Genomic DNA, 26,039 nt, shown 5'->3' with positions numbered 1-26,039 from the left:
CCTGGTCAAATCATATACATTCTTCCCCAAACTAACCTCCAAAAGGACAGTGGGAGATCCCGGTTGATCATCATCTTCATTAGGTGGAGCAGATGTAGTTGTGGCATGTAAATCTTGAACACTCTCCGGTAATATCATTGTGTTAGAACATTGCTCAAACTCCCTGTTTTGTTCTGGCACTTCAACTTCTTTGATTGATGAGACACTGAGGGGAGCAGTGAAGGAATGATAGGCGAAGGAATGATAATCTTTTGCTTCTTCTTCTTGACCTCCTCAATCTTCTTCCCTCTAGCCTTGACTTCTCTTGGTGTGTTCTTCCTTCGCTGGGGAGCTTGACTCTCCTCATCCGCATGAATCCTGATATCACTGACAATCCTCTGATCATCTTCGAAAGCGGAGTCATCTAGTTTCATCCTTTCATAAGTGAAGGTAACACCCATGTCAACTAACTTGTTCATATGATTATCTACCCATCCTCTAGAGAAACTTAAGACCTCTCTCATCAACACATTCAAATTTGTTTCTTCTAGTTCTGACCAATTTGGCAATAAAATAGCCTTCATCATTTCATTCTCATATTGTGGATGCGTATGATCCTTATCATCTAATACTTGATCAGGAATGAGGAAAAGTCCATGCTTCCTCATGAAATCCATGGACATTCTGGACCACAATCTTCTTTTCACTGCTTGTTTGTCCATCAAGTTGGCCCAATAATCTTCTATGTCTACCTTGTGGATGAACTTATCTCCCCTGATCCTTCCATCTTTCTTATCCAGATCAAATCTTCTCTTCTCTTGTATGTTGAAAATTGATAGAATGCAAGTTCTTCAACTGTTGTGCCACCTGCTGCGGCGGATTGGCAAACCTCCAATGTCTTCCCCACTGAAATAGGAAATGACATGCCCATTCTGTGCTTTTGCTTTTGATAGAATCATATTCCAGAAGCTGTCTCACCACTTCCAATAGGATCATTCTGTCAGTAGGATACCTAGGAATCCTATAGGGTTCGGATTGAAATCCATGAATCCTTAGGTATGTGAAAGTGGGAAACTGTATGTACCACGATCCATATTTCTCTATCAGCTTTATTGCCTCCTTGGACAACCTCCTGTGGATTCCACCTTGCAACATTCGCATTATGTACATAGTGAATGCATCATTCACTCTTATAATCTTCAATTCAATACATATTCAGCTGTGGATAACACTCATAACTCCTTAATTGTCCTTGTCCATTCCCAACTTCACCTCTGCATATCAATCCCTTGTAGGTAACAAATCGTGCAAGTAGGTACACCAAATAGGAAGTCATGGTGAATGACCTGGATCGCTCCACATTCCTTAGCCGAAAATCTAGATTGTCACTTGTGATTTTAGACCAATTAATCAACATTCCTTTTAGATAATCCTGGATGAAATAGAACATCCATCCATTGTATATTGCACCCTGCGACATCCCCATCGCTCGGTTAAGCAGGAATATTAAATCACTATATTCATCGTTGAAGTCTGTGCACATGAGTGTCTTGGGAGCCTTGGAATGATGAGTCCTAGGATCGATCATCCACTCCTTGTTTACTACGGTCTTGCATGCATCCATCTTCTTCTTATATCTTTCTTCATATTCATTCTTAGTTATATCTTTCATGTCTTCTCCACTTGGAATTCCAAACACCTCAGCCATCACATCCTTAGCAAGGTAGGCAATGATGGCACCCTTAGGAGTCTTGATCATTCGGGAGCGAGGATCATAGCATCGTACACACTCCAGGATTAGCTCGCTATAGTGTATGGACTGCAGGAATCCAACAACCTGATAAATACCACTCTTCGTAATGTTCACATAAGTTGGGGAAAGAATTTGACTTCCAATTCCGAACATCCGCTGTCGCATCTGACCCATGTTCAGGAAATGCATGTTCGTGTCTGTAATCTCCTCCCATCTAGATGACATTTTGAATTCTGGATAGAATCCTATCTCAACTATCCTCTTTTGTTCCGTCCTTTCCTTGATTCCGGACTTCAACATCGTACCTGTATGAAGCTAGAAGTTAGAACTTCGGAAAATCGATCCTAATAAGCTATTTTTAGAATTAGGAAAGTTTTGATTTCTTAAAATGTAGACAAATTTGGGAATGGAAATCAAGAATTTTTGTCGATATTTAAAAGGAACTCTGAAAATAGAACGTAAATACAAAAAACTAGGGTACAGGACCCTCATGAAAGCTCATAAAATTAATCATTTTCAGACTTAAAGTTTGAAGACACTTCCGTACACTTAGGAAATTTACCCAAAATAGAGTGCAAAGGAGTATACCAGATCAAGAAATGACTACGGAAAGGTGTGAAAAGGATAACTTTCACATGAAAAATGTTTGAAGACACCCTTCTGAAGTCAACAATGGCTGCCAAAAGTCTGAAGACAACCTGCAACTATGTAAATTAGTCCTTAAAATCATGTTGCAATCACGTGTTATGCAAAATATATGATGAAAACTAGTTTCTCAAGGCAAACATGGGTAAATCTGAGTATGTATGTAGGGCTGGAAATGAGAGTTAAGTCTGAAGACAAGTCTGAAAAATGGAGTTTTCAGACTTACAGCACCCTTAGGAATACAGCTAAACTTAGAAAATGGCCTCGGAATGAAGCAAAAATGCTTCCAAAGTAAAATTGCCTAGGTTGACAAGTGGCTCAAAATGACAAATTTAGGAGGATAGCCCCCTTATCAATGGAGTTTCAGACCTGCACCAGCGTGTAATGGTTTGAAAATGCACTAAAAACTCTACAAAACTCTTCCAAATGCAAATCGTCCAAGTTAGCAATGGCTGGGCAAGATAAAAAAAATTCTGAAAATTAGTTACCAGCAAACAATGGAGGTCACACAAGCTGTAATAATGGCGTCAAACTCAGATCTGGAAGTTGTTCTAGCAAGAAGCAACAATGGCAATCAACTTCCAAGCAACAAATGCATCAACAATGGGGGCAAATAATTTTCTAAATAAAATCGCCCCTTTCCAGTGGCTATGGCGCTACCACCAAAGTCTGAAAAATCTGAAAATAACTCTCTCCAATGGCTGCCAAAACAAATCGCTCAGCTAGGAAATGGAGAAAAATGAACGAGGAAATCAACCTCAAGCTCCAATGGTGTCAACTTGACACTTAACCAAATTCGCTAGCTGGAGAAAATTCGCCCAAATCAGCAACACACCTAGCAAATATAATAATATTATAATGCTGGCCTCCCTCTTTTAAACTTGCTTTTGCCTTGAGTTTTCACCACACAAGCAATGTGGGATAAAAGATTTGTACTTATACTTGCTTGGGGAAAATCGATTTGCTTCTAGAAGGTGAAAACTATTAAATGCTCATTGCAAATCATTTATTAATTGTTTTTATTTTTTAAATAATCGTTACACTTTGTAAAAACATATTAAATTTGGGTCACATCCTTAAAAGATTTTAAAATTTTATCCAAAATTGGACCGTGGGGAAAATTGACCTTTATTTGGATTAAAAATCCAAATAAAAATAATTAATTTAAAAAAAAAATGACCATTGGGGAAATTCAACCCATGTCTGGATAAAAATTCGGACAAAATTTCATCATAAATTGCACAAAATTGCCTTAAAGGGAAAATCGACTCAAGTTGGGAGTCAAAATCTCGACTAAAATTATCACTTGGCCAAAAAAACACTCTGGGGGAAAATCGACCTCAGTCTGGAGCAATCCGGACTTAAAAATCTTCAATTTGCACTTGGTGGAAATTTGCACCAAGCTTGGAATCACTATCCGCACTAAAATCCACAAAAAGTCGTCATGAAAATATCTAGTGGAAAATCGTTTGTCATCAGGAATCCTCACTTAAGTTCTTCTGCAACTTCATCCACACTCCCTAGGGGAAATTCAAAGGTAGTCAGGAAAATTCCCAACACCTAGACAAAATTTAATCATCCTAGTGGAAATTGCCCCTAGTCTAGATTTTGAATGGGGGAAAAATAGGGCATGTCTGGATTCCAAGGGGAATCCATGTTCAACCTGGATTTTGAGTGGGGAAAATCATGGGTAGTTAGGGATATGAGAGGAAAAGCACCTCCAGTCTGGAATTTTGACCTTTTGACCCTTAGAATATGGATTTTCATCCGGAATATGATGATTTTTCCACTCAAAACCACTAGGAAACTTCAAAACTCAATAAAACTCATCTGGACTTGAGAAAATTCACCAAACTTTGAGCGAAACAAAAAGAAACCTATTGGGAGAAAGTGCAAAATCAATTTGAATAACTTCTTAGGAGCGAGAAAACAACTCCAAAAGGTCCTAAAACACCTTAGCACTTAAAAATCACCGACGAGGACGTTCAAAAACAAGTTAATGCTCAAAAGGTCTACACTTAGACAAAATTAGGATCATTTAAGATCTCAACTTTACGTGCTTAATCCTATAATTTCAAAAAATCCTAAACGACAATTAGGCATGATCAAAAAATCCGAAACATCGGGCACGAGAAATCAATATTGCCCACTATGTTGCCAAAACCTTAAACTAACCAACGTGGAAAGAAGGAAAGAGGGGATCCTCGTTTGCAATGGGGCGATGTGTGAAAAGATCACAACAGGCGCCCAAGGAGGAAGAAGGGCGCTAGATTGAGGTGGTCATGGAAGATGCGAAGAACCAAAAATTCCTCCTCAGTGTCAATTTAGGGCCCAAGTCAAGAAGAAAGCACTAAAAAGGTTAAGGCATGGAAAATTTGAAAATGATGAAATTCCACCATCTCCATGCCCAAGTCAAAAGAAGAAATTTTCCAAGGCGAAGAGGAAATTGAGGGTCAAGGATGGATTGAACACCAAAAAAAAATCCCCTTGGATTTTTTTGAAAAATCCATTTTTAGGCATCAAATTTCATCCAAATTCTGAAATGTTGATACATTTGGGTTTGCAAGAATCTTCTCTCTCTTGGACTCGAAACCCTAATTTTTTGAAAATTTCTTAAAAACAGATGGTGGAAAATTGTGGAAAATTTCCTCCAGAGCAAGGAAAGCTCAAAAAGCTTCAAGAAAATTCTTCCTAAGTCAAAGATTCCCTTTCTTGAAGTTTTCTCTCCAAGGATTTTTTTGCCAAGTTAGGTCAATGCACGCAGAATCAATGGAGCATCTTTTGCATGTAGCCACCACATTTATGAAATTATGAGAGATTCCTTTTCATGTAGCCGTCATGGGTAAAGATGGTGGAGCATTTAAAGCATCATGGGCGATTTTTGCATAGGGGATATTCATTGCATATGGGCGAATTTGATGAAATTGGTGCATTTAATGCACAAATGGATGCCATTTTGGGCATTTAAAAATTAATTGTATATGGGTTACTGGGCTTTTATGGTAGATTCCCACCTTGTTGCATCATGTGTGGGGAATCTTTTGGGGAAAACCCTAATTAGGGTTTGCATGTAGACTTGGCATGAAGCCTATATAAAGGGGTGACCTCCCTCATTTGTGAAGCAGGGAGATTTGTATGAAATTGTTGTGATAAGTTTTTGAGATAATAATAGTGAAACATTGTTCTCTGATGGTGTCGACAAGTTATTTATTCAAAACTTGCATGGTTTCACCTTCCTCACTTAGAGTAGAATTTTATTTTCTTAGTTAGATAAAGTGCTTTGGTTTCAATGAAGAATGTAATAGTGTTTGATGAATTTCCATGGTTCATAGTTTTTGCATCTTGTTGATTATAAGATGCAGTGTAAAGTTAGCCTAAACCCCCAAATTTAGGCTAAGTTCGATTGTGAATAGTCGTTTGGATTGCGTCGTGTTGGGTATTCAAATGCACTTTCTCAACGTAATTTTTTTTCAACATCCTCAGAAGATTGCATTGGTTCTTGTGGAGTTGTAGTTAATCTTGGAGAAGCATAGCTTGATTTATTTGGAATTTGTCCACTAGAGCACTATCCATTGATATCACTGCCCTTCGGAGTAGATTTAGATCCTCTAACCCTTTCCCCTTTAATTTCAGTTCATTCCAATTCAGTTTATTTGAAGCAGAAGCATCGCAAAATTGCTATATTCGATGATGGAGTTTCAACCACAGCAAGAAGTGAAAGAATGATCCAAGCGTAAGTCCCCTTGGATTACCAGCATATCACATCAAGCCAATTGAGTGACGTCCATTGCAGAAAGGAACCTTGGAATCGATTGTTTGAACTCACGACAATCTTAGCATACAATCGTACTTTTATCAAGAGAGAGTGAAGTGACCGTTAGGCAACTTTATTCTATGTTCGACACTGTCATAAAAACACATCAACACTACCTATACTCAGATATATATACGTGTGTGTGAGAATCCTTTCTATTCCATCAGGTTTGATTCTCTAATTATTGATTTAATGTTTCCTCTTCTTTTCCTTTCATGGCTGCTTTATTATTGTTTGCAGATTTGTATTGTGTTCTGATCTCTTTCCTAAATGTTCATATCATTCTTTCAGATTTTCTTATAATTCTGATTTAGGTTTGGTCCTAAATTTTCTTTTAACGCTTTGGATATTTTGTTCTACTACATGGATCCTACCTTCTCAAATGAAAACTTCTCCTCTTTATATCCTCCAATGTGAGGGAGAGTCACGCCTCTTCTTAATGGTCACAACCTTTCACAATTACCACCCTTCGAAAGGGTCACAAGCTTTCATCATTGCTGCCCCTTTGAAAGAGTCACTTCCTTATCTTCTTCCCATTAATGCTTCCTTAATTCCTTTGCTCCCTTCTTTCTTCCTTTTTTTTCCTTTTTTCCAAATAAAGTTCTCCTCTCCCTTTTATATCTCACGTTTGAGGGAACCACAACTTTTCATTTCATGCCTTTTGACCATTCATTAAACTTAACTAAATTTTAATTATATTAATTTTAATTGTATTCTTTTATATTTTAATTTATAATTATTATTTAATAAATTCTATTTCAACAAGGGGACATTACAGTCCACCCTTCCCAAAATTGCTTGTCCTCAAGCAATGTAGGTTTCTAAGAATTGAATAAATCAACCCTTGGAGATTGGTATTTCTTCTTTTAATTTGTTTGACTCAACGCTTGCACCATATTATGGATATCTCTGTGTTAAAGCATGGGTGATCTTAACATATATTAAGATGAGGATTAGAAGCATGACACACATCTATGACCTCAAATGCAACTTATATCTTTCTAGTTATTCACATATCTAATACATATCAAGTATGAATCAAACAAGAAGCATACACATAAAAACACGAAGTATACACATGAATATATGCAAACACGGAGCATACACATGAATATATGCAATCACTGAGTATACAAGCAAATACACATGTTAGATCCTTCCTTTTTTTCTTGAGCCAAAAAGTGGGCCTAACCCCATCTTTCCTCTTGAGCTAGAAAGTGGGCCTAACCCTAATCTTTCCTCTCGAGCCAAAAAGTGGGCCTAACCCCAATCCTTCTGCTTCTAATCCATTTCAAGTCAGAAAGTGGGCCTAACCCCAATCTTTCTTCTTGAGCCAGAAAGTGGGCCTAACCTCGATCTTTTTGCTTCTATTCCAGTTTGAACCAGAAAGTGGGGCTAACCCCAATCCTTTTGCTCCCAATCCATTCTGAGTCAGAAAGTGGGCCTAAACCCAATCCTTCTGCTCCTAATCCATTTCAAGTCAGAAAGTGGGCCTAACCCCAATATTTCTTCTTGAGCCAGAAAGTGGGCCTAACTTCGATCTTTCTGCTTCTATTCCAGTTTGAACCAGAAAGTGGACCTAACCCCAATCCTTTTGCTCCCAATCCATTCTGAGTCAGAAAGTGGGCCTAACCCCAATCCTTTTGCTCCCAATCCTTTCTGCTCTTGTATGCTCATTGATGTGTCGTAAACTTTCTCCAATACACTTCAAACATTTACTTAATATGTCCCATAAATCTTGAGGAGGTAAGGCGCCATAATTACTAGATTGGCTCCTCCACAAAGCTCCATTTATTTATTGTCGCTTCTTCTCTTGCTTGGAAGCTTTTAAGATCTTCTTCATTGTGCCTTGTTTTCTTACTTGGATTTCCTTTTGTTTCACTGTCGAACATTGCCTGTATATTATGTAATTGGCTTTCTTGCTTCCTCTTTCAATAGCCCCTAAAGCTCGTTGACTTAAATTGCATTAACTAATTTTCCTTAGGCTGACAGGAACATGCTCTGATACCACTTGTAATGTCCCTTTTTGGGAGGACACTAAATCTTGCCTAATATACTTGTAGAGTTACTGCAAGTTATGTATATTCAGTCTGCTGTAGTAATTTGGACAGATTCAGTTCGATGTTGTTTCCCTCTTTAAATGCACAGGTCTGCTGTTTATAGCAATCTGATTTGCTACCTCTACTCAGATATCAGATATATGTGTGTGTGTGTGTGTGTGTGAGAGAGAGAGAGAGAGAGAGAGAGAGAGAGAGATTTCTATTCCATCAGGTTTGATTATCTGATTATTAATTTATGTTTCCTCTTCTTTTCCTTTGATGCCTGTTTTATTATTGTTTGCAGATTTGTATTTGTGTTCTGATCTCTTTCATAAATGTTCGTATCATTCTTCCAGATTTTCTTATAATTCTGATTTAGGTCTGCTCCTAAATCTTCTTTTAACGCTTCAGATATTTTATTCTACTCCATGGATCCTACCTTCTCAAATGAAAACTTCTCCACTTTATATCCTCCAATGTAAGGGAGAGTCACACCTCTTCTTAATGGTCACAACCTTTCACAATTACCACCCTTCGAAAGGGTCACAAGCTTTCATCATTGCTGCCCCTTTGAAAGAGTCACTTGCTTATCTTCTTCCCATTAATGCTTCCTTAATTCCTTTGCTCCCATCTTTCTTCCTTTTTTTCCCTTTTTTCCAAATGAAGTTCTCTTCTCTCCTTGTTATATCTCATGTTTGAGGGAGTCACAACTTTTCATTTCATGCCTTTTGACCATTCATTAAACTTAACTAAATTTTAATTATATTGATTTTTATATTTTTTATTTTTATATTTTAATTTATTATTATTTATTAATAAATCCTATTTCAACGAGGAGACATTACACATAGCTGACTGGAAACTTCAATAGGTGGTTGGTTGTCTAGGGATTAAAAAAATTTAAAGAAAGAGAGGGATTAGAATTTTCTTTAAATAATCTTTATGTGTCTATGGAAGCTCATTCATTCATATGTACAACAGAAGTTACAAGTAAAAAGAAAAAAAGGTTTGTTTCAGATGCAAAGTTTGTAGGGTAAAACACAAAAACCTATGTTCCATGGAGATGCATCTCTTGGGCTTTTCTGGCCATCTTCATACCTGAGACATTTCAGGGATCCATTAGAAATGTCCCCAGGTCATTCCCTCTCCTTCATAGCTGACTGGAAACTTCAATAAGTGGCTGGTTGTCTATGGATTACAAATTTTTAAAGAGAGGGGTGGCAGAACTCTAAAACTGGCTCCCTTGTTTACATTAACAAAAAACAATGGAAAAATATATTGCAGCAGTAGGCAGCATAAGGTCGCCTTGATCTATTAAAAACAAACACTTAATTTGTTATTTGTGAGCTTAAGATTTGAGGTTTAAGTAGCGTAGCAGCAGTAAGGTAGTGTTGTGACATATTCACACACCGCCCCATTGCAAATGGGGTCCCCTACTTTTTTCTTTCTAGGGTTAGTTTAGTTTGCTTGTTTGCCTGGTTCTAGGCTATTAGCCTTTGCATTTGGAGAGTTGTCAGAGGGATCATTAAGATAATAGGCTCTGCTTGAGTTGAGGTGGGTCAGTAGGTCGTCCAGGTTAGGGTCTCTTTGAAAGCCTTCCTTAAGTCAAGTTTTGCTCTTGTTGCTAGGTTATGTCTTGTCTGAGTTTGGGGAAGTCAATGAAGCTTTGTGAGTGAATACCATCTTTGGGGGATTGAGATTGATCCAATTGATGAATGATGAAGTTCTAGAAATTGAGATGATGTGAAGTTGACCTATTTATCCTTTGGGGACACCTTGGGCAAGTCTAGATCTGGAGATTTGATGAAAAGGTCAAAATTTGAGTTTAAAATGTGAATCTCACTCCTGACCCTTCCAAAGGGTCCAACGCGAAATCCTTGGAATAGACCTAATGAGCTCAAAAGACATTGAATTGATATCACCTTGAAGGCGAATGGACCTGATTAAGATGAAGGAATGATCTAACAACCAATTCAAAGGGCAAAGTTGAGGGGAAAATGAGAAAATTTAGCCCAAAACACAAATTTCGCTCCTGACCCTTCCAAAGGGTCTAGAGCAAAATTCTTTATAGGTCTTGTCCTTGGCCAAGGCCTAGAGCGAATTTCTCCTTTTAGGCCTTTCTTGAGGGTCAAACAAGTGTTGTCTTAATGAGAGAGAGATCGAAAGGTGAGATTTAAGGTGAAACGAAGTAAGGAGGAGGAATTCAACCTAAAGGAAGAATTTCGCTCCCAAACCTTCCAAAGGGTCCAGAGCGAATTTCTTTATGAGGCTCTATACCTTGCTCCAATCTACAAGCTAGCTCATTCCCAAGCAATTTCGAAGGCCAAAGATTTGTTTTTAATGACTAAAAGGATGAAGGATGGAGCTAAGTGAGAAAAAAACAAGCAAAGTATGAATTTCACTCCTGACCCTTCCAAAGAGTCCAGAGCGAAATTCTCAAAAACATCCAATTTTCTCATGTTTGTGATCAAGATAAGGATTCCTAAGGCATTGGTGGAGAGTAGATTATTATATTCTTGCCTTGAGAAGCAATTTGGAGCAAGGAAGGGATGGAATTGTGTCTTAATCATGAATTTCGCTCCTGACCCTTCCAAAGGGTCTAGAGCAAAATCCTTTGAATTCCCTATTTTCACCTTGTTTCAAGCTAGGCAAGAGGCTAGTTGTGTGATCATGATGGGAAGAGGATTGAAAGGTTAAGTTCAAAGGTGAGAAACGATGAAATGTGAGGTAAATTGAGCAAAATAGCAAAAATCGCTCCTGACCCTTTCAAAGGACCGAGAGCGAATTTTCATAAGATCCTCCTTCTTGCTTCAAAGTTGGACCAATTTGGTGCCTTGGAGCCTTATTTAGGACATTATCCTGCCTTGGAAGCAACTGAAGGTTGAGAAAGTGGAAGTTTTCATTCTAAAAAGCAAAAAAAAGCTCCTAACCCTTCCAAAGGGTCCAGAGCGAAATCCTACGATAGCCTAGTTTCTGGCCAAAACACTTTGAAATTGACATCACTTTGAGGGTAGATGAGCTAGATTAAGGACCTAAAAGCCAATCTTAGAAGTAAAGTTGAAGGAAATGGCCAAGATATGTGCAAATAACAAATTTCGCTCTTGACCCTTCCAAAGGGTCCAGAGCGAATTTCACTATAGGGCGTGTCCCTGGAGAGGATCTTGAGCGAATTTCATTCTAATGCTTTCTTGTTGATGATTTAAGGTCAGAAATATCATGTTAGAATGAATATATTATGTATACTTAATCATCTTTTGGTTTGTTTTGCAGATGGAGGAGGATTAGGCCAGGACAAGGGCGACCTATTCCAGTCCCATCACCATCAAAGACACTTCAAATGTATGGAGGAGTACTTCAAGTGTTCGAGAAAAGCATTGGGAGATTTCAAGTGTTCAAAGAGTTGCACGTAATAGACCAGGTTATCCTCAAGGACCTCATTTTGCCATATGGAGAAACCACATGATATCAGAAGAAAGATCCTGTAAGCATTTCAAGGCGAAGTGGGCTACTAAGGGGTGATTTGATCGTAAGGGGGCTTCATCGAACATATGAGAGTCAAGGGGATACATCATTCACTAAGTACACCAAGGATAAAGGAGGATCAACCAAAGGTCATCACAGAGCAAATACCAGACAAGGTGGCATCCCAGTCACTGTTCCTCCAGTCAGATAGGTCCACCTCAGCGTGTCCAGATTTAGTGTACCTGACTCAACAGTGATGGCACAAACTTCGATGTCCCTACCCTTGCTTCCTATTGGTTCTCAAATATTGAATGTAATTTTCTCATTGGCTAAGGGAGTTTGTTGTAACAAACCCTAATTAGGGTTTTCTATCTTGCAATCCTAGCCATTGATTGTAAATCAATCAGAGCCATTGAATTGTAAAGAGCTCCCTATATAAAGCTCTGGCTCTTCATTTGTAAAGGTTAATAGTTAGAGAATAGTCAATAGTGAATAGTGAGCATATAGAATAGCAGATATAATAGATTAGGAAGAAAAGGCAAGAAATTGTTGCCTTGATTGTAAATGAACTCTATTTTCATTGAAGTTATGGTGAAATGTGTTTTTTCTTTGCAATACGCATGGTCTCTTGTTGAATCTTCATTTTAGATGGTTAATTAGATTGAATGAAGGAAGTTATTGAATGCACTTGCATGGAATCTGCCTAGTCCAAACCACTAGCCTCTTGCTGATTGTAAGTGCACCTTGCATGGTCAACTGGCATAGAATTAGCTTAATCTCGAGTCATTACACGTCTATTGTTCATGCATTATCTTGAATGGTGATCAGTGTCCGATGGTGTACGATTTGAACATATTCGAAGCATCCCTTAGAAGATCGCATTGAGTTGGTGTTGAATTGTTCAGCCTGATGGTGAGACCCAACCCAATAGGACTCCAACTAGTCATTCATCCATCTTCTCGCATTATAGGTCTTAGAGTAGACTTTCTAAACCTTGTATCTTTTGCCATTTCTTTATCTTCCAGCCAGTAGATAGGACTTGAGTTCCAGCAGATTAAACGCTCAGGCAGTCAAATGTAAGTCCCCTTGTGATTCCAGCATAATCACATCACACCAACAGAGCTTATCCACACGTAGAGAACCTACATATAAGAACCTTGGAGTTGCCTTGATTGATCTTTAAACGAAATCTTCAGCATTCGGGGAAACTTTGTTCAAGAGAGGATAAGATACCTTGGTATTTTATTCTGTGTTTGCATGTGCATAAAAAACACATCAATAGGTAGGTGTTTCAGTTTTTTATTTTCAGAAAAAACAAAAATCTTTTTAAAGAGTTAAAACTTAAAATCCAAGGCAATCATTAAATTTTTCAATTTTGTTTACTCTTTTCCGTTTGCACTGTTATTTTCTCAAACAACATGAGCAGTAGTGTAGGTAATCAAAATAAAAATGTTAGTAGGGAACAAACAAGACCTAGGATTCACCAACAAACAAGAGATCGGGATTCATCAAGTTGTGGGAGCATTGTGCGAAGTGGGGCAGCCACATAACCCCATTTGAATGCCCTTCTACCCTCTTACGATCTTATGCGAAGGGCCCATTCAATCGAAGGGAAAAATTAGGGAATAATAGAGTGTACAAAATCTCCTATGCCATCCATGGTTGCTAGTGGTGAGGTTTCTACAAGAGGAAAGAGAGACTAGTTAGAGTTTAGGGACAATTGTTAGGATGTTGAATGTGCAATCATGAGAAGTGGTAGATTCTTTAGTTGCCAATTTTCTCTTTTCCCATGCCATCCCATTGCACATGGCATGGTCTCCCTATTTCAAGCAAATGTTGAAACATACAAATGTTGTCAGCCCCTCATATACCCCCTAGAGAGTATATACTACACACTAGCCTTGATAGAGAGTATTCTAAGATAAATTTGTTGATAGAGGATGTGAAGTGAACTTGACTAATATATTATCATGGATGGGTGGATCAATACTTGACATGATGGAAGAATGTTTTACAATCTTGAATTCCCTTCGGGAATCCAAGAATCGAAGTCAGTACGATGAAGAGCTACATTCAACCAGTTGCATCATTCATCAAGTATGTCAAAACGAAGGAGGATCAACCAAAGTCATCACAAGATCTACATCGAACATGATCAAAGAAGTAGATAGTTTCAAAAGAGAATCAAAGTTTGCTTATCATCATCATCACTTTAAGCAAACTAGATAATGTTGAGTATCAAGAGATATCTCTCAACATCCCTTCATGATGATGAATCAAATCAAGTCTACAAAGTGCAAAATTGAGGTGGCATCCTAGTCACTACTCCACCAATTGATGAAGTCAACATCAACGCATCTAAGTTCAATGAATCAACCTCATATATGAAGGCACACATTCCCATGTACTTACCCTCAATATCTATTGGTCCACATTCTCTAAATGTAATTTTCTTATTGGCTAAGAAGAGTTTGTTATAACAAACCCTAATTTGGGTTTCATTGTAAAATCTTAGCCGTTGATAGTGTTAATGCATGGTAGCTTATGCAAGATAAGATCTTCCTAACCTTCCCGTTCTGTTATTCATCTACATGCTTCATGTCTGATTTATATTACATATGATTATCGGATTGTACAAACATTGCTTATCATTAAGTTATCGGGTTAAATTAGCCGATACATACTTGCTATCGGATGCATAAACATTGGCACCGATTCACATCTGTTATCGGGCTTAATTATATCGAGCATATTTGTTATCGGGTTTAATAAATACACCGCTTCATTTGGCATTAAACATTGGGTAACAAATGCACCGGTTGGATTATATTCATCGTGCACTTTGAATCATCGATGTTTATCTGAAACGATTCATTAAATAGATCAGTCATTATATTATGATATTACAATATGCTATCGGGGGTTTTTTGAACCGATAATCAGCATTGTGTTAATGGTATAAATGTAAAGGCACCGATCAATGGGTGCATTGATCGGTCATGCCTAAAAGGCATGACCGGTCAATACACCAATTGACCGGTTGCCTAAATGATATATATGCCAATTGAATTCATTTGGAGAAGACATAGAAAATATTAAATGATCTCTCTCCTTCAGACCTGCAGATAAAAATCAGAATTATTAGACATTGACATAATTCCTCATATCCATATATAGCATACATAGTTCATAACTTGTTCTTTAATTGAAATTGAAATAACTTTACATGGTATCAGAGCCAAGGTAATCGAACCTTAGGCTATTCAATTTTGATAAAATTCAAGGACTAAGTTACAAACTACATCACATTTCCATAATGGCCAACGCTATTAGATTCGAAGATAGACTCGGAGGTAGCGAAGATTTTTCAGCTTGGAAGTTTAGAATCAAAATGATTTTAAGAGAAAACAAAGTTGATCCATATGTCCAAACTGAAAGTGCACAACCAGAAGATGAAATCGAGAAATCCACATGGATCAAGGGAAATGATAAGGCTATTAAAATAATAGTGGATGGGGTAAGAAATAATATAATGCCCATCATTAGAAAGCAGGAGACGGCTTATAAAATGTTCAAGGCACTTGAAAAGACATTTGAGATATCAAATGCAAGTCGTACTCTAGCACTAAAACGAGAAATAAATCATATCACCATGAACAAAGGGGAGACAATCAACGCCTACTTCATGCGGATATCAGTTCTAAAAGATGAACTTGCAACTCTGGACTACGAGATCCAAGGCAAAGAACTAACACTCATTTCTTTAGATGGGTTGCCTAGTGGATGGAGCACATTCGTCCAAGGCATCAGTGCAAGGTCTAAATATCCTAAGTTTGAAAGACTAAGAGATGACTGTCTACAAGAAGAATCCCGATTGAACAAGGTAGGAATAAAACAGAAGAATATAGATGAAGACTTGCAAGTCCTAAATACAAACATCAATAAAAAGTACAAAAAGAAGCAATTCAGGAAAAGAAAAGCTAAACAAGGCAAGAACACTTCTAAGAAAGACCTATCACATGTTCAATGTTATAGGTGTGACAAATTCGGACACTATGTTGCAAATTGTTCGGAGAAAGGGAAGCAAGCCACATTTGCAAAAGTGAAGAAATCTAGAAAAGAAAATGACTCCGAGAACTATGTCCTCTACTTAGCACTTACAAGCCATACTTCAAACAAATCTAACTCATGGGTGATCGACAGTGGTTCATCCAGACACATCACCGGCTTTAGAGAAATACTAGACTCCATGATAGAGAAAGATGATGAGGAAGTAACCATCGGAGACGATTCTTCACATCTAGTCAGAGGAATTGGAACCTGCACCATCAAACTGAAGTCAGGCATGTCACTACGACTTGAAGAAGTACTATATGTTCCAGGCATCAAAAGAAATCTAATCTCCATATCAGCACTAGAAGATCAAGGATACAGAGTGACCTTCATGGAAAACAAGGTGTTGGCTTGGCCAAAGAGATCCTCCATCAAAGACGCTAAGGTCATTGGTCGAAGACAAGGCTATTTGTATGAGCTATGTACAGAGCCCAATCTAGCATTGATCCATGAAGCAACTAATGCAAATGAAGTATGGCACAGGAGATTAGGCCATCTGAATTATAGAGCTTTGTCAACCATGGGAAACCTTGTCACAGGTCTACCTAAGTTGAAGCAATATCATTCAGAGGCATGCAAAGGGTGTGCCTTAGGTAAAAATACCAAAAATGCATTTCAGAATAGTACTAGGAAAACTAGCAAAGTTTTGGAGTTAATTCATTCTGATGTATGTGGACCTATGTCCATACCCTCGCTAGGGGGATTTTTGTACTATGTAATTTTTGTTGATGACTACTCTAGGAAGACGTGGATCTACTTTCTGACATGTAAAGAATCAGAAGAGATCCTAAGTAGGTTCAAAGAGTTTAAAACATTAACAGAAAATCTCTCTGAAAACAAAATTAAAACCTTAAGAACTGACAATGGGGGGGAATACACATCAGAACTATTTAAAGACTTTTGTAGAAATTCTGGGATTAAGAGGGAGTTGACAATACCTTATAATCCACAACAAAATGGAGTAGCTGAAAGGAAAAATAGGACCATAGTAGAAGTTGCCAAAGCCATGATACTAGATCAAAATCTAAACTTGAACCTTTGGGCAGAAGCAACTAACACTGCTATGTACATACAAAATAGATGTCCTCATTCACACCTTGAAGATAAAACTCCTGAGGAAGTCTTTACCAAGACAAAACCAGATATCAGCCATCTTAGGATATTTGGGTGTCCGGTCTATATTCATGTACCTAAAGAGAAAAGACTAAAACTAGAACCCTCTGGAAAAAGGGGAATACTTGTAGGATACAGTGAAACTTCTAAAGCCTACAGAATCTATGTACAAGGGCAGAGAAATATTGAACTCAGTAGGGATGTAATCTTCGAAGAAGACTTAGCCTTCAAAAGGGCCCAAAATACAATAGAACCTGAAATTCATAATCCTACTCCTAACCTAGAAGAAGAACCTACTCCTGAGCTTCAGAGGGAGTATCTTGAGGAAACTATAAGTGAAACACAAGACCCACCTATAGATAATCGCAAGAAAAGACCACTATGGGCCACCAAAACTATAGCAGAAGCTCAGAAGTTCGCTGCTCCTTCAGGGAAAGCAAGAGGCCTAATAAATTCATCAACTATGTTGCACTTATGAATGATCTCTCTAAAGCTGAACCTAACAATGTTTCAGATGCACTCAAACATCAAGTATGGATAGATGCCATGACTGAAGAATATCAGTCCATTATGAAGAATGATGTTTGGAAGATTGTTCCTAGGCCAACCAAGAAGTCTGTCGTGTCTTCTAAATGGTTGTTTAAAATCAAGCATGCTACAGATGGCAGTATTGAAAAACACAAGGCCAGATTTGTAGCTAGAGGGTTCTCACAGAAGGAAGGAATAGATTACGAAGAAACATTTGCACTTGTTGCCAGGTACACATCAGTAAGAGCTGTCCTAGCCATTGCAGCAGCAAAGGGGTGGAAGGTACATCAGATGGATGTTAAGACAGCATTCCTAAATGGTGAGATCGTGGAAGAAGTCTACTTAGAGCAACCTGAAGGGTTTGAATTCATGATGCAAAGTCTCATGTGTGTAGACTCAAGAAAGCTCTTTATGGGCTCAAATAGGCTCCCAGAGTTTGGTATGAAAGAATTGACACCTATCTCTCAAAGCTGGGTTTCTCTAAGAATGATGCAGATCCTAATCTCTACCTCAAAAGAAATAAAGGTGATATGTTAATATTAATTTTATATGTTGATGACTTATTAATTACAGGAGATGATCACCTAATAGATCAATGCAAGAAAGATCTATTCACAGAATTTGATATGAAAGACTTGGGGCTTCTTCATTACTTCCTAGGATAGACTTGGGGCTTCTTCATTACTTCCTAGGATTGGAAGTATGGCAGAATTCTGGTAATATTGTACTGAACCAAGGGAAGTACACCTTGGACATATTGACAAGATTTGGAATGCTAAACTGCAGACCCATGACCTCTCCTATGGAAACCAACTTCCATAAACTTAAAGAAGCAGTAGCAGAATCAAGACCTACTGACCCCACTCAATACAGGCAGATGATTGGGTCCCTGATGTATCTAGTAAATACAAGGCCAGATATCTGCTATGCTGTTAATGCCTTAAGTCAGTTCATGTGTGAACCTAAGGAGATACACCTAGTTGCAGTAAAGCATATAATGAGATATCTACAAGGTACCCTAAAGCTTGGTTTCAAATATGAAAAGGTTGACATAGATCTACATGGATTTACAGATTCAGATTGGGCTGGCAGTGTGATTGACAGAAAGAGCACTTCAGGGTGCTGTTTCAATTTAGGGTCAGCCATGATATCCTGGATCAGCAGAAAACAATCTTCAGTAGCTCAGAGTTCCACAGAGGCTGAATATATTGCAGCTTCAATGGCTGCCCGAGAAGCAGTATGGCTAAGGAAATTGCTCGTGGGATTATTTGGAGAACCTATGAAACCTACAGTCATTCAGTGTGATAATCAAAGCTATATAAAACTTTCTGTAAATCCAGTATTTCATGACAGGTCCAAACATATTGAGATTCCATATCACTATGTACGAGATATGGTTGACAGGAATGTGATAAAGTTAGAATATGTGTGTATAGGAGATCAGACTGCAGATATTCTGACCAAACCACTTTCCAGAGTGAAGGTTGATCACTTCAGAAAGGGTTTAGGTATGATAGAAAGATAATCTGCTTTGTAATCTATACTTACATATATTTAAGATGTTTAAGGTGTAAACTTCTTTGTCATGTTTGGACTATCTCTTGGCTTCTTGCCACCTGTGTTCATATCTAAGAGGTGACGATCTCTCAGATACTAAACACTTGTATGTAGACATCATAAGGTGACGATCTTATGATAGTCAAACCAGTAATCATGTTGGATCACTGGTAAGTCATGGATGTACCATGACTATGTTGTGATACAACATTTGTACAAATGTTATTGCATTATCACAAATTGGATATGATGAGAACTTAGCACTTCTCATATGGTTATCCTTGTGTTGCATGTTAGGCAACACTGATATCACGTGTAGGTGATATCTCAACCATTGATCATGTTGGATCTCTGGTAAGTCATGGATGTGCCATGACTATGTTGTGATAAACATTTATAAATGTTATTGCACTTATCACAACTTGGATATGATGAGAAACTAACTTTTCTCATAGACTTATCCTTAAGTATTGCGTGTTAGGCAATACTGATATCATGTGTTAGGTGATATCTTGATGAATCTTACAGATCACATGTTTTGGTGATTTCTCACATGATCAGGTGATGATTCTCTTACTTTTATCACATGTTAAAATAATACTTTATGTCACATGCTCAAGTGATGTTCTTCTATTTTGTATCATATGTCTTGATGGTACTTCTCATGTATAAATGATTTTTGCTGACTGACATTATCTTAGTTATGAAAAGGAAATGTGATGCAGGTTGCCTTATCTATCTTCCAAAGCTAAGAGGGAGTGTTAATGCATGGTAGCTTATGCAAGATAAGATCTTCCTAACCTTCCTGTTTTGTTATTCATCTACATGCGTCATGTCTGATTTATATTACATATGATTATCGGATTGTACAAACATTGCTTATCATTAAGTTATCGGGTTAAATTAGCCGATACATACTTGCTATCGGATGCATAAACATTGGCACCGATTCACATCTGTTATCGGGCTTAATTATATCGAGCATATTTGTTATCGGGTTTAATGAATACGCCGCTTCATTTGGCATTAAACATTGGTTAACAAATGCACCGGTTGGATTATATTCATCGTGCACTTTGAATCATCGATGTTTATCTGAAACGATTCATTAAATAGATCAGTCATTATATTATGATATTACAATATGCTATCGGGGGTTTTTTGAACCGATAATCAGCATTGTGTTAATGGTATAAATGTAAAGGCACCGATCAATGGGTGCATTGATCGGTCATGCCTAAAAGGCATGACCGGTCAATACACCAATTGACCGGTTGCCTAAATGATATATATGCCAATTGAATTCATTTGGAGAAGACATAGAAAATATTAAATGATCTCTCTCCTTCAGACCTGCAGATAAAAATCAAAATTATTAGACATTGACATAATTCCTCATATCCATATATAGCATACATAGTTCATAACTTGTTCTTTAATTGAAATTGAAATAACTTTACAGATAGAAATTTAATCTTGGTCGTTCATTGTAAATGAGCTCCCTATATAAAGCTCAAGCTCTTCATTTGTGAAGGGTTAATAGTTAATAGTTAGCTAATAGCGAATAGTTAGTAGCAGGAAGAGAATAGAATAGAGAATAGAATAGCAATTAGTGTAGAATAGGAGGAGAAGGCAGAAATTGTTGCCTAAGTTGTAAATGAACTCCATTTTCATTGAAGTTATGGTGAAGTGTGTTGTTTCTTTACAATGTGCATGGTTTCTTGTTGGATCTTCATGTTAGATGATAAATAAATTAGATTGAATGGAGGAATTTGTTGAATGTATTCGTGTGGAATCCGTTTTGTCCATACCACTAGCTTCTTATTGATTGTAAGTGTGCCTTGCGTGGTCAACTGGAATGATATGAGCTTAGCTTCAAATTGTTATGCGTCCATTGTTTATGCGTTAACTTGAATGGTGAGCAATGTTTGATGGTAATGATTTGAAAATCTTTGAAATGTCCTTAGAAGATTGCATTGAGCTTGTGTCAAATTGTTTATGTTGATGGTGAGACCTTGACTAGTAGGATTCCAGCTAATCATTCATCCATCTTCTTACATTCCAGGCCTTAGAATAGACCCTCTCAACCCTTTCTTTTTGCCCTTTTTTTCAATCCAAGTTAGTTTAGGACAACAAACATCACCAGATTGCAACATCGGATGATCTAAGTTCCAGCGATTCAAGCATTTGACAATCCAACATAAGTCCCCTTGTGATACCAACAATCACATCAACCAACTGTTCTTATCCACATGTAGTGACCCTACATTCATGAACCTTGGAGTCTTCTTAAGTGATCCTTAAGCTAATCTTCAGCATTTGAGAGATTTTATTCAAGAGAGGATAAGATACTTTTCGGTATTTTATTATCTGTTCGCATGTTCATAAAAAACACATCAACACTTAATAAAACCGATGTGTTCAGCTGCAAATTTCACCACAATCATGTTGGCTGCAGACAAACATGCTAGGCAAAAACAACATAAAGCAAATAAATTAAAAATGTGATTGTGATATGTGTGGCTAGCAAGTTGTGTTATGCTAGAGACCATACAACGATTTTGATTAGACCATGATTGCTCCAAGCTGCATTCCAGAACAACCATGGAAAATGATGTAAAAACCCATTGATGTAAAAACCCATAGTCTAGCAAGCTGCCCCATGCTAGGTGGTTTTAAATGATGCCAGATTGCTAAACGATTAAAATATTTTGAAATATTTTAAAAGAAATGTGATTGTGCGTTGTGATAGGCCCCCCTTAAAATAATTTGCATGACTCTTAGAGTGCAAGTTACTTTAAGGAGAAGAGAGTAGAAGAATGTTGTGTAATGAGACACATAGTGAGATGTATTCATGGAATGTCATCACTTATCATGAGGGATGACATAAAATTCACAACATCACTTACTGAAAAAAAAACACAAAAGAACCCAAATCTGTGGTCAGTATATATATATATATATATATATATATATATATATATATATATATAGTATTAGTGAACTGACTTCACCCCCTAGATTCAGTGGAACAACAAGCACAAAGGAAGAAAATTTGTTTCTCAAGGGTTGAGAGCCACAGGACTGGGAAACACGATCTCTTCTAGCTGAATGGTTGCAACTTTGAAGGTAAGTGTGGGGAGGTGGAACTCTAGCAACAGTGCAGGGAGCATTGTCCTAGTGGTTTAAAAGCTCTTGCAAATGGGCCACCTCAAGTGCAACTTTACTATTCAGCACTTGAATCTGCATAAGCACATTAGAGCAAATCATAACTTTAGTGTAGAGGAAATGAAAATTAATAGAACATCCTGAAAGTAGAATACAATGATAATAGTTCTTGCATCTGAATTCTGAAACTTATTCTTTGTTCCTGTTTTTCTTGTTAAATATGTTTTTCAGAGCCTTTTGTATCAATAGATGATAGTACTCTCAACCACCAATTTTTTTTTCTTAAATCTAGGATTTCGAAATTTACAGGCATATTTGAAAGGTTCGTTTTTAATAAATACAAATTAACCCCCAAAAAAATCATTTTCAGGTCTTTGCAGAAGTAGTTTTATCTAATAAATGTTTGCTTGCAGCTAAGAGATTTTCATCTAAACTGTTTCTTAAATCTTTCACATATAGAACCAGCAACCTACAAATGGGAGGTCAATCTAGAACAATTCTGAACCCATTATAAGCATCCGGTAAAGCTAAAAAATGTATATTAGAGTTTAATGGGAAGACGGTTATAAGTTATAAAATAGAACCAGAGTTGAATTTTGGAACAATATGATGATGAGTGTTACCCTAGTTACCAAGTTGAAATATCAGTGAACGGTTAAAAGCAGAAATGACTAGCATGCAAAAGGACAGTCATTACCTCTATATTTAAAAAAAAAAAATTCATATATATATATTCTACCATCCCTGAAAAATGCTCCCCTGGACAGCCATTCCCAGAACACTCCCCATTGTTGAAATGCTGTGGAACATAGATCAAAGGTTTTCGAATCACCTCAGACATGACTTTGCCTCTGTGGACTACTTCCACTGTCTTCGTCTATTTTCAATTGAATCTTAAAGGGAATTGATCATTTGGAAATGTTTTACTATTTAAAAGTTTGGTCTTGTTGAGAATAGTGATTTGGAGCATTTCTTCATGATCCAATTCAGATTAGGTTCTACTGACTTTTCTTTGGATTTTCAAAATTACTAGAGATCGAACTTATTGTATATAATGTCTGCTGTCTTCGTATAGCTTTTATTTATTATTAAATTTCGGAGGTTGTTGCTATTTCAGTTCTTGTTTAAGCTACTTCTGTTTGTGCTTAACAAACCGTCATATTCTTGTATCTTGTTAGATATATTATAATAAGACATGCATTATATTCACATTGGATCATAGCTTACACAGATTAGGATATTTAGTTTCTTTATTCGTCTTCTTTCATGAGTTGCTTTACAGACTGCTAATTGTTTACATGTTGTAAGCCTATTTAATGGGCACGAGTGCAATGGATCTGCATCGTTGGTTTTGAGCTGTGTAATTCTTCCACTATTTTCTCTAATATGTCTTTTCTGGGCTACTTAGGTTCATCTGACATTTTGGTTATTTGTGGGCATTAATATAATTTTCATTTTGTTTGTACCCTTGCATTTTAAATTCTTCATTTCCAACGAAAGCTTGAATTAGTCCTTTATCTTTATAGATTATTGGCAGGAATAACACTCGTAGTTGTGTTTTGAGCTTCAGGGTACCAGTGAACATGCCTCTGTATGATATTTTGAATGAGTTTCAAAAAGGCCACAGCCATATGGCTGTCGTTGTAAGGTATACTGGAGGAAAGAAGCAAGAACAGAAAATGAGCAAGACTATCCACGAGCATGATAATGGTGTGTTTTGTGTATTAAGACTTTCAAAAATGATTTTACTAGACATTGATTACTCTCAGTAATTGATGAGTATCAAAGCTTTAAGTTTTAGAGGTAACATGAAGCCTTTCTCTTAATTTTGTCGTGAACATCTGATATTTTATTTGTATAAATGCTAAATATTATTTGAGATGCTCCGTCTGTCTTCTGTACCATCACCAGGAAAAGATGTGAGTGTCATTGTTGACAAAAGTCCATCACAAGCTGTCCGGGAGAAGTCTTTTTCAAATAGGAGGTCACTTAATAAGCTGAAAAGCTTTCCAGCTACTCATGCGAGTGATTTAAATAGAGAAGCACCAAAAACAAAACGATGGTCTCGTGTTTTATCTGGAGATATTCTTGAGATTGCTGATGACTCACTTCCAAAGCTTGCAGAGGATGAAGAGATTGTAGGTATAATCACAATGGAAGATGTTATTGAAGAGCTCTTGCAGGTTCTTGTCTAAGCATATCTTCATCCTTTACATTTTTCCTTTAACATCAATTATTGCATTCCATAAGGTTAATGGTATTTTAAGCAAAATCTGTTTTTCTGTATTGGTAATACTCGTCATTAGTATGACTCCTCAAATTTATGTGCATGCAGGAAGAGATATTTGATGAGACTGATATTCAAGATTCTTAACGCTGATATGTAAATGCTGCTTGCGCTTGCCCTTTGTAACGGAGACAAATATATTAAAATTTTGAATTGATTTGTATTGGACCAGAGTTTAAAATCTTTTACTTCATTGTCAGCTTCCCATCCTCAATTTAAGGCACCTGTAATTAACTAGTATGAGTTATTTGAAATGGCATAAAGAAATTTGTATATTCATTTCATTGTAGGGTTGAATATTATACAACATTTTATGACATTTTTATTGCAGCATATATCTCTTACCAGTAAAGATAAGCGGGTTTTTGTTTTCCTTCTGTTTTACGTTGTATTTTCAGTGAGTGCTACAAGACATTGAACTTGTTTGAGTCTTAATCACTATTCCTCTTAGAAGAAAGAATGATAAAATAATGTCCTAATCTAATTCTCTTAATAGTTGGATGTCTTACCAATTATAAATGTTATCATAGAGTATGACTAGTATAGTTGTCAATAAAGAACAAAGAAAATGGGTACCATGGTAAGCCACTGATTTGCATTGTTGGCAAACGATCCGTACCTACAAATGTGAATCTATAATTCTTAAAAAATTGAGTTGTGGTCTTTCAATATTTATAAGATGACAATGGTATAGTGTTCCATGGGGATGTGAGCCCACCTTCTTCAAAACAAGGATGTCCCAGGGATTCAAGGACTTGAAGGGGATGTCCCCTCACCCTCACTATCCATGCCCCAGGGATGTTTCCAGGACAACCCCCTCATTTGGGGATGCCTTGGGGCTCCAAATGTCCTCGGGACTCCGATTGTCTTGGCAACTTCCAGGTGTCCTCCATGTCAAAACAGATTCAAAGTTCATTATTTTCCAAAAGTCACGTTTGTGTTTATGGTAACCGCGTCTATGTACACTTATTTTGCATTTTGGATTTTCATTGATTCAAGTTTTTAGTCATTCGGTTTTTCAGATCTGGTTTATTTTGAGCTAATATATTCAAATCTAGCTAACGAAATTGGTGCAGCTTGTCTTGAAAGCAAAATCGGTTGTCGAAGACCCCCATTTCACAAAGTCTTTTGGATCTAAAATTTACCTAACTTGTGTGTTTGCAGGAAGGGGTGATCATTTGAAACCATCCAAATTACTAACAGCTCTTTGTTGTAGGACCTTGGCAAGGGTTTTGGATTTTTATTGTGTGCCTTGTTTTCATAGACTAGCAAACACTTCAATTGGTGCATTAAAATTGAATCATTATCTTTTGTGTCTTGAGCAATAGGCTCTTTTTGTTTAATCTTTAGAGGGTCTGTCTCCTCATGTGGTCATTAGGACTACTAGTGAGGAGAGAACGACCCAAGTGGTAGCAAAAGAAAAACCATCTTCTTCCAAACCACTATAAACAACTGTATTCATGGTGAAAACTATGAATAATGTGTGTTGATTAGTTCATACCGACACTATGTCTCCCCATAAACCCGTTTGATCAAATTTATTTGATCAGTTGTAGGGCGTAACCCCTACCAGCTGAGAGC

General features: G+C 37.2%; 1 protein-coding gene across 3 annotated transcripts in view; it reads left to right on the top strand.

The window, feature by feature from the left end:
* The window catches only part of LOC131049113 (DUF21 domain-containing protein At2g14520), a 101,909-nt gene extending 77,078 nt beyond the window's left edge, over positions 1-24,831 (top strand). For all 3 annotated transcript variants that reach the window (XM_057983136.2, XM_057983137.2, XM_057983135.2), the window contains 3 exons: positions 23,742-23,881; positions 24,083-24,354; positions 24,507-24,831. In XM_057983136.2, coding sequence (XP_057839119.1) covers positions 23,742-23,881; positions 24,083-24,354; positions 24,507-24,545 — 451 coding nt within the window. In that variant the 3' untranslated portion in view covers positions 24,546-24,831. The remainder of the gene's footprint in view (positions 1-23,741; positions 23,882-24,082; positions 24,355-24,506) is intronic.
* Positions 24,832-26,039: the final 1,208 nt, after the last annotated feature.

This window comes from Cryptomeria japonica, chromosome 3 (assembly GCF_030272615.1).
Source record: "Cryptomeria japonica chromosome 3, Sugi_1.0, whole genome shotgun sequence".
Classification (NCBI taxonomy): Eukaryota; Viridiplantae; Streptophyta; class Pinopsida; order Cupressales; family Cupressaceae; genus Cryptomeria; species Cryptomeria japonica.
This window is presented reverse-complemented; position numbering and strand designations above follow the sequence as displayed.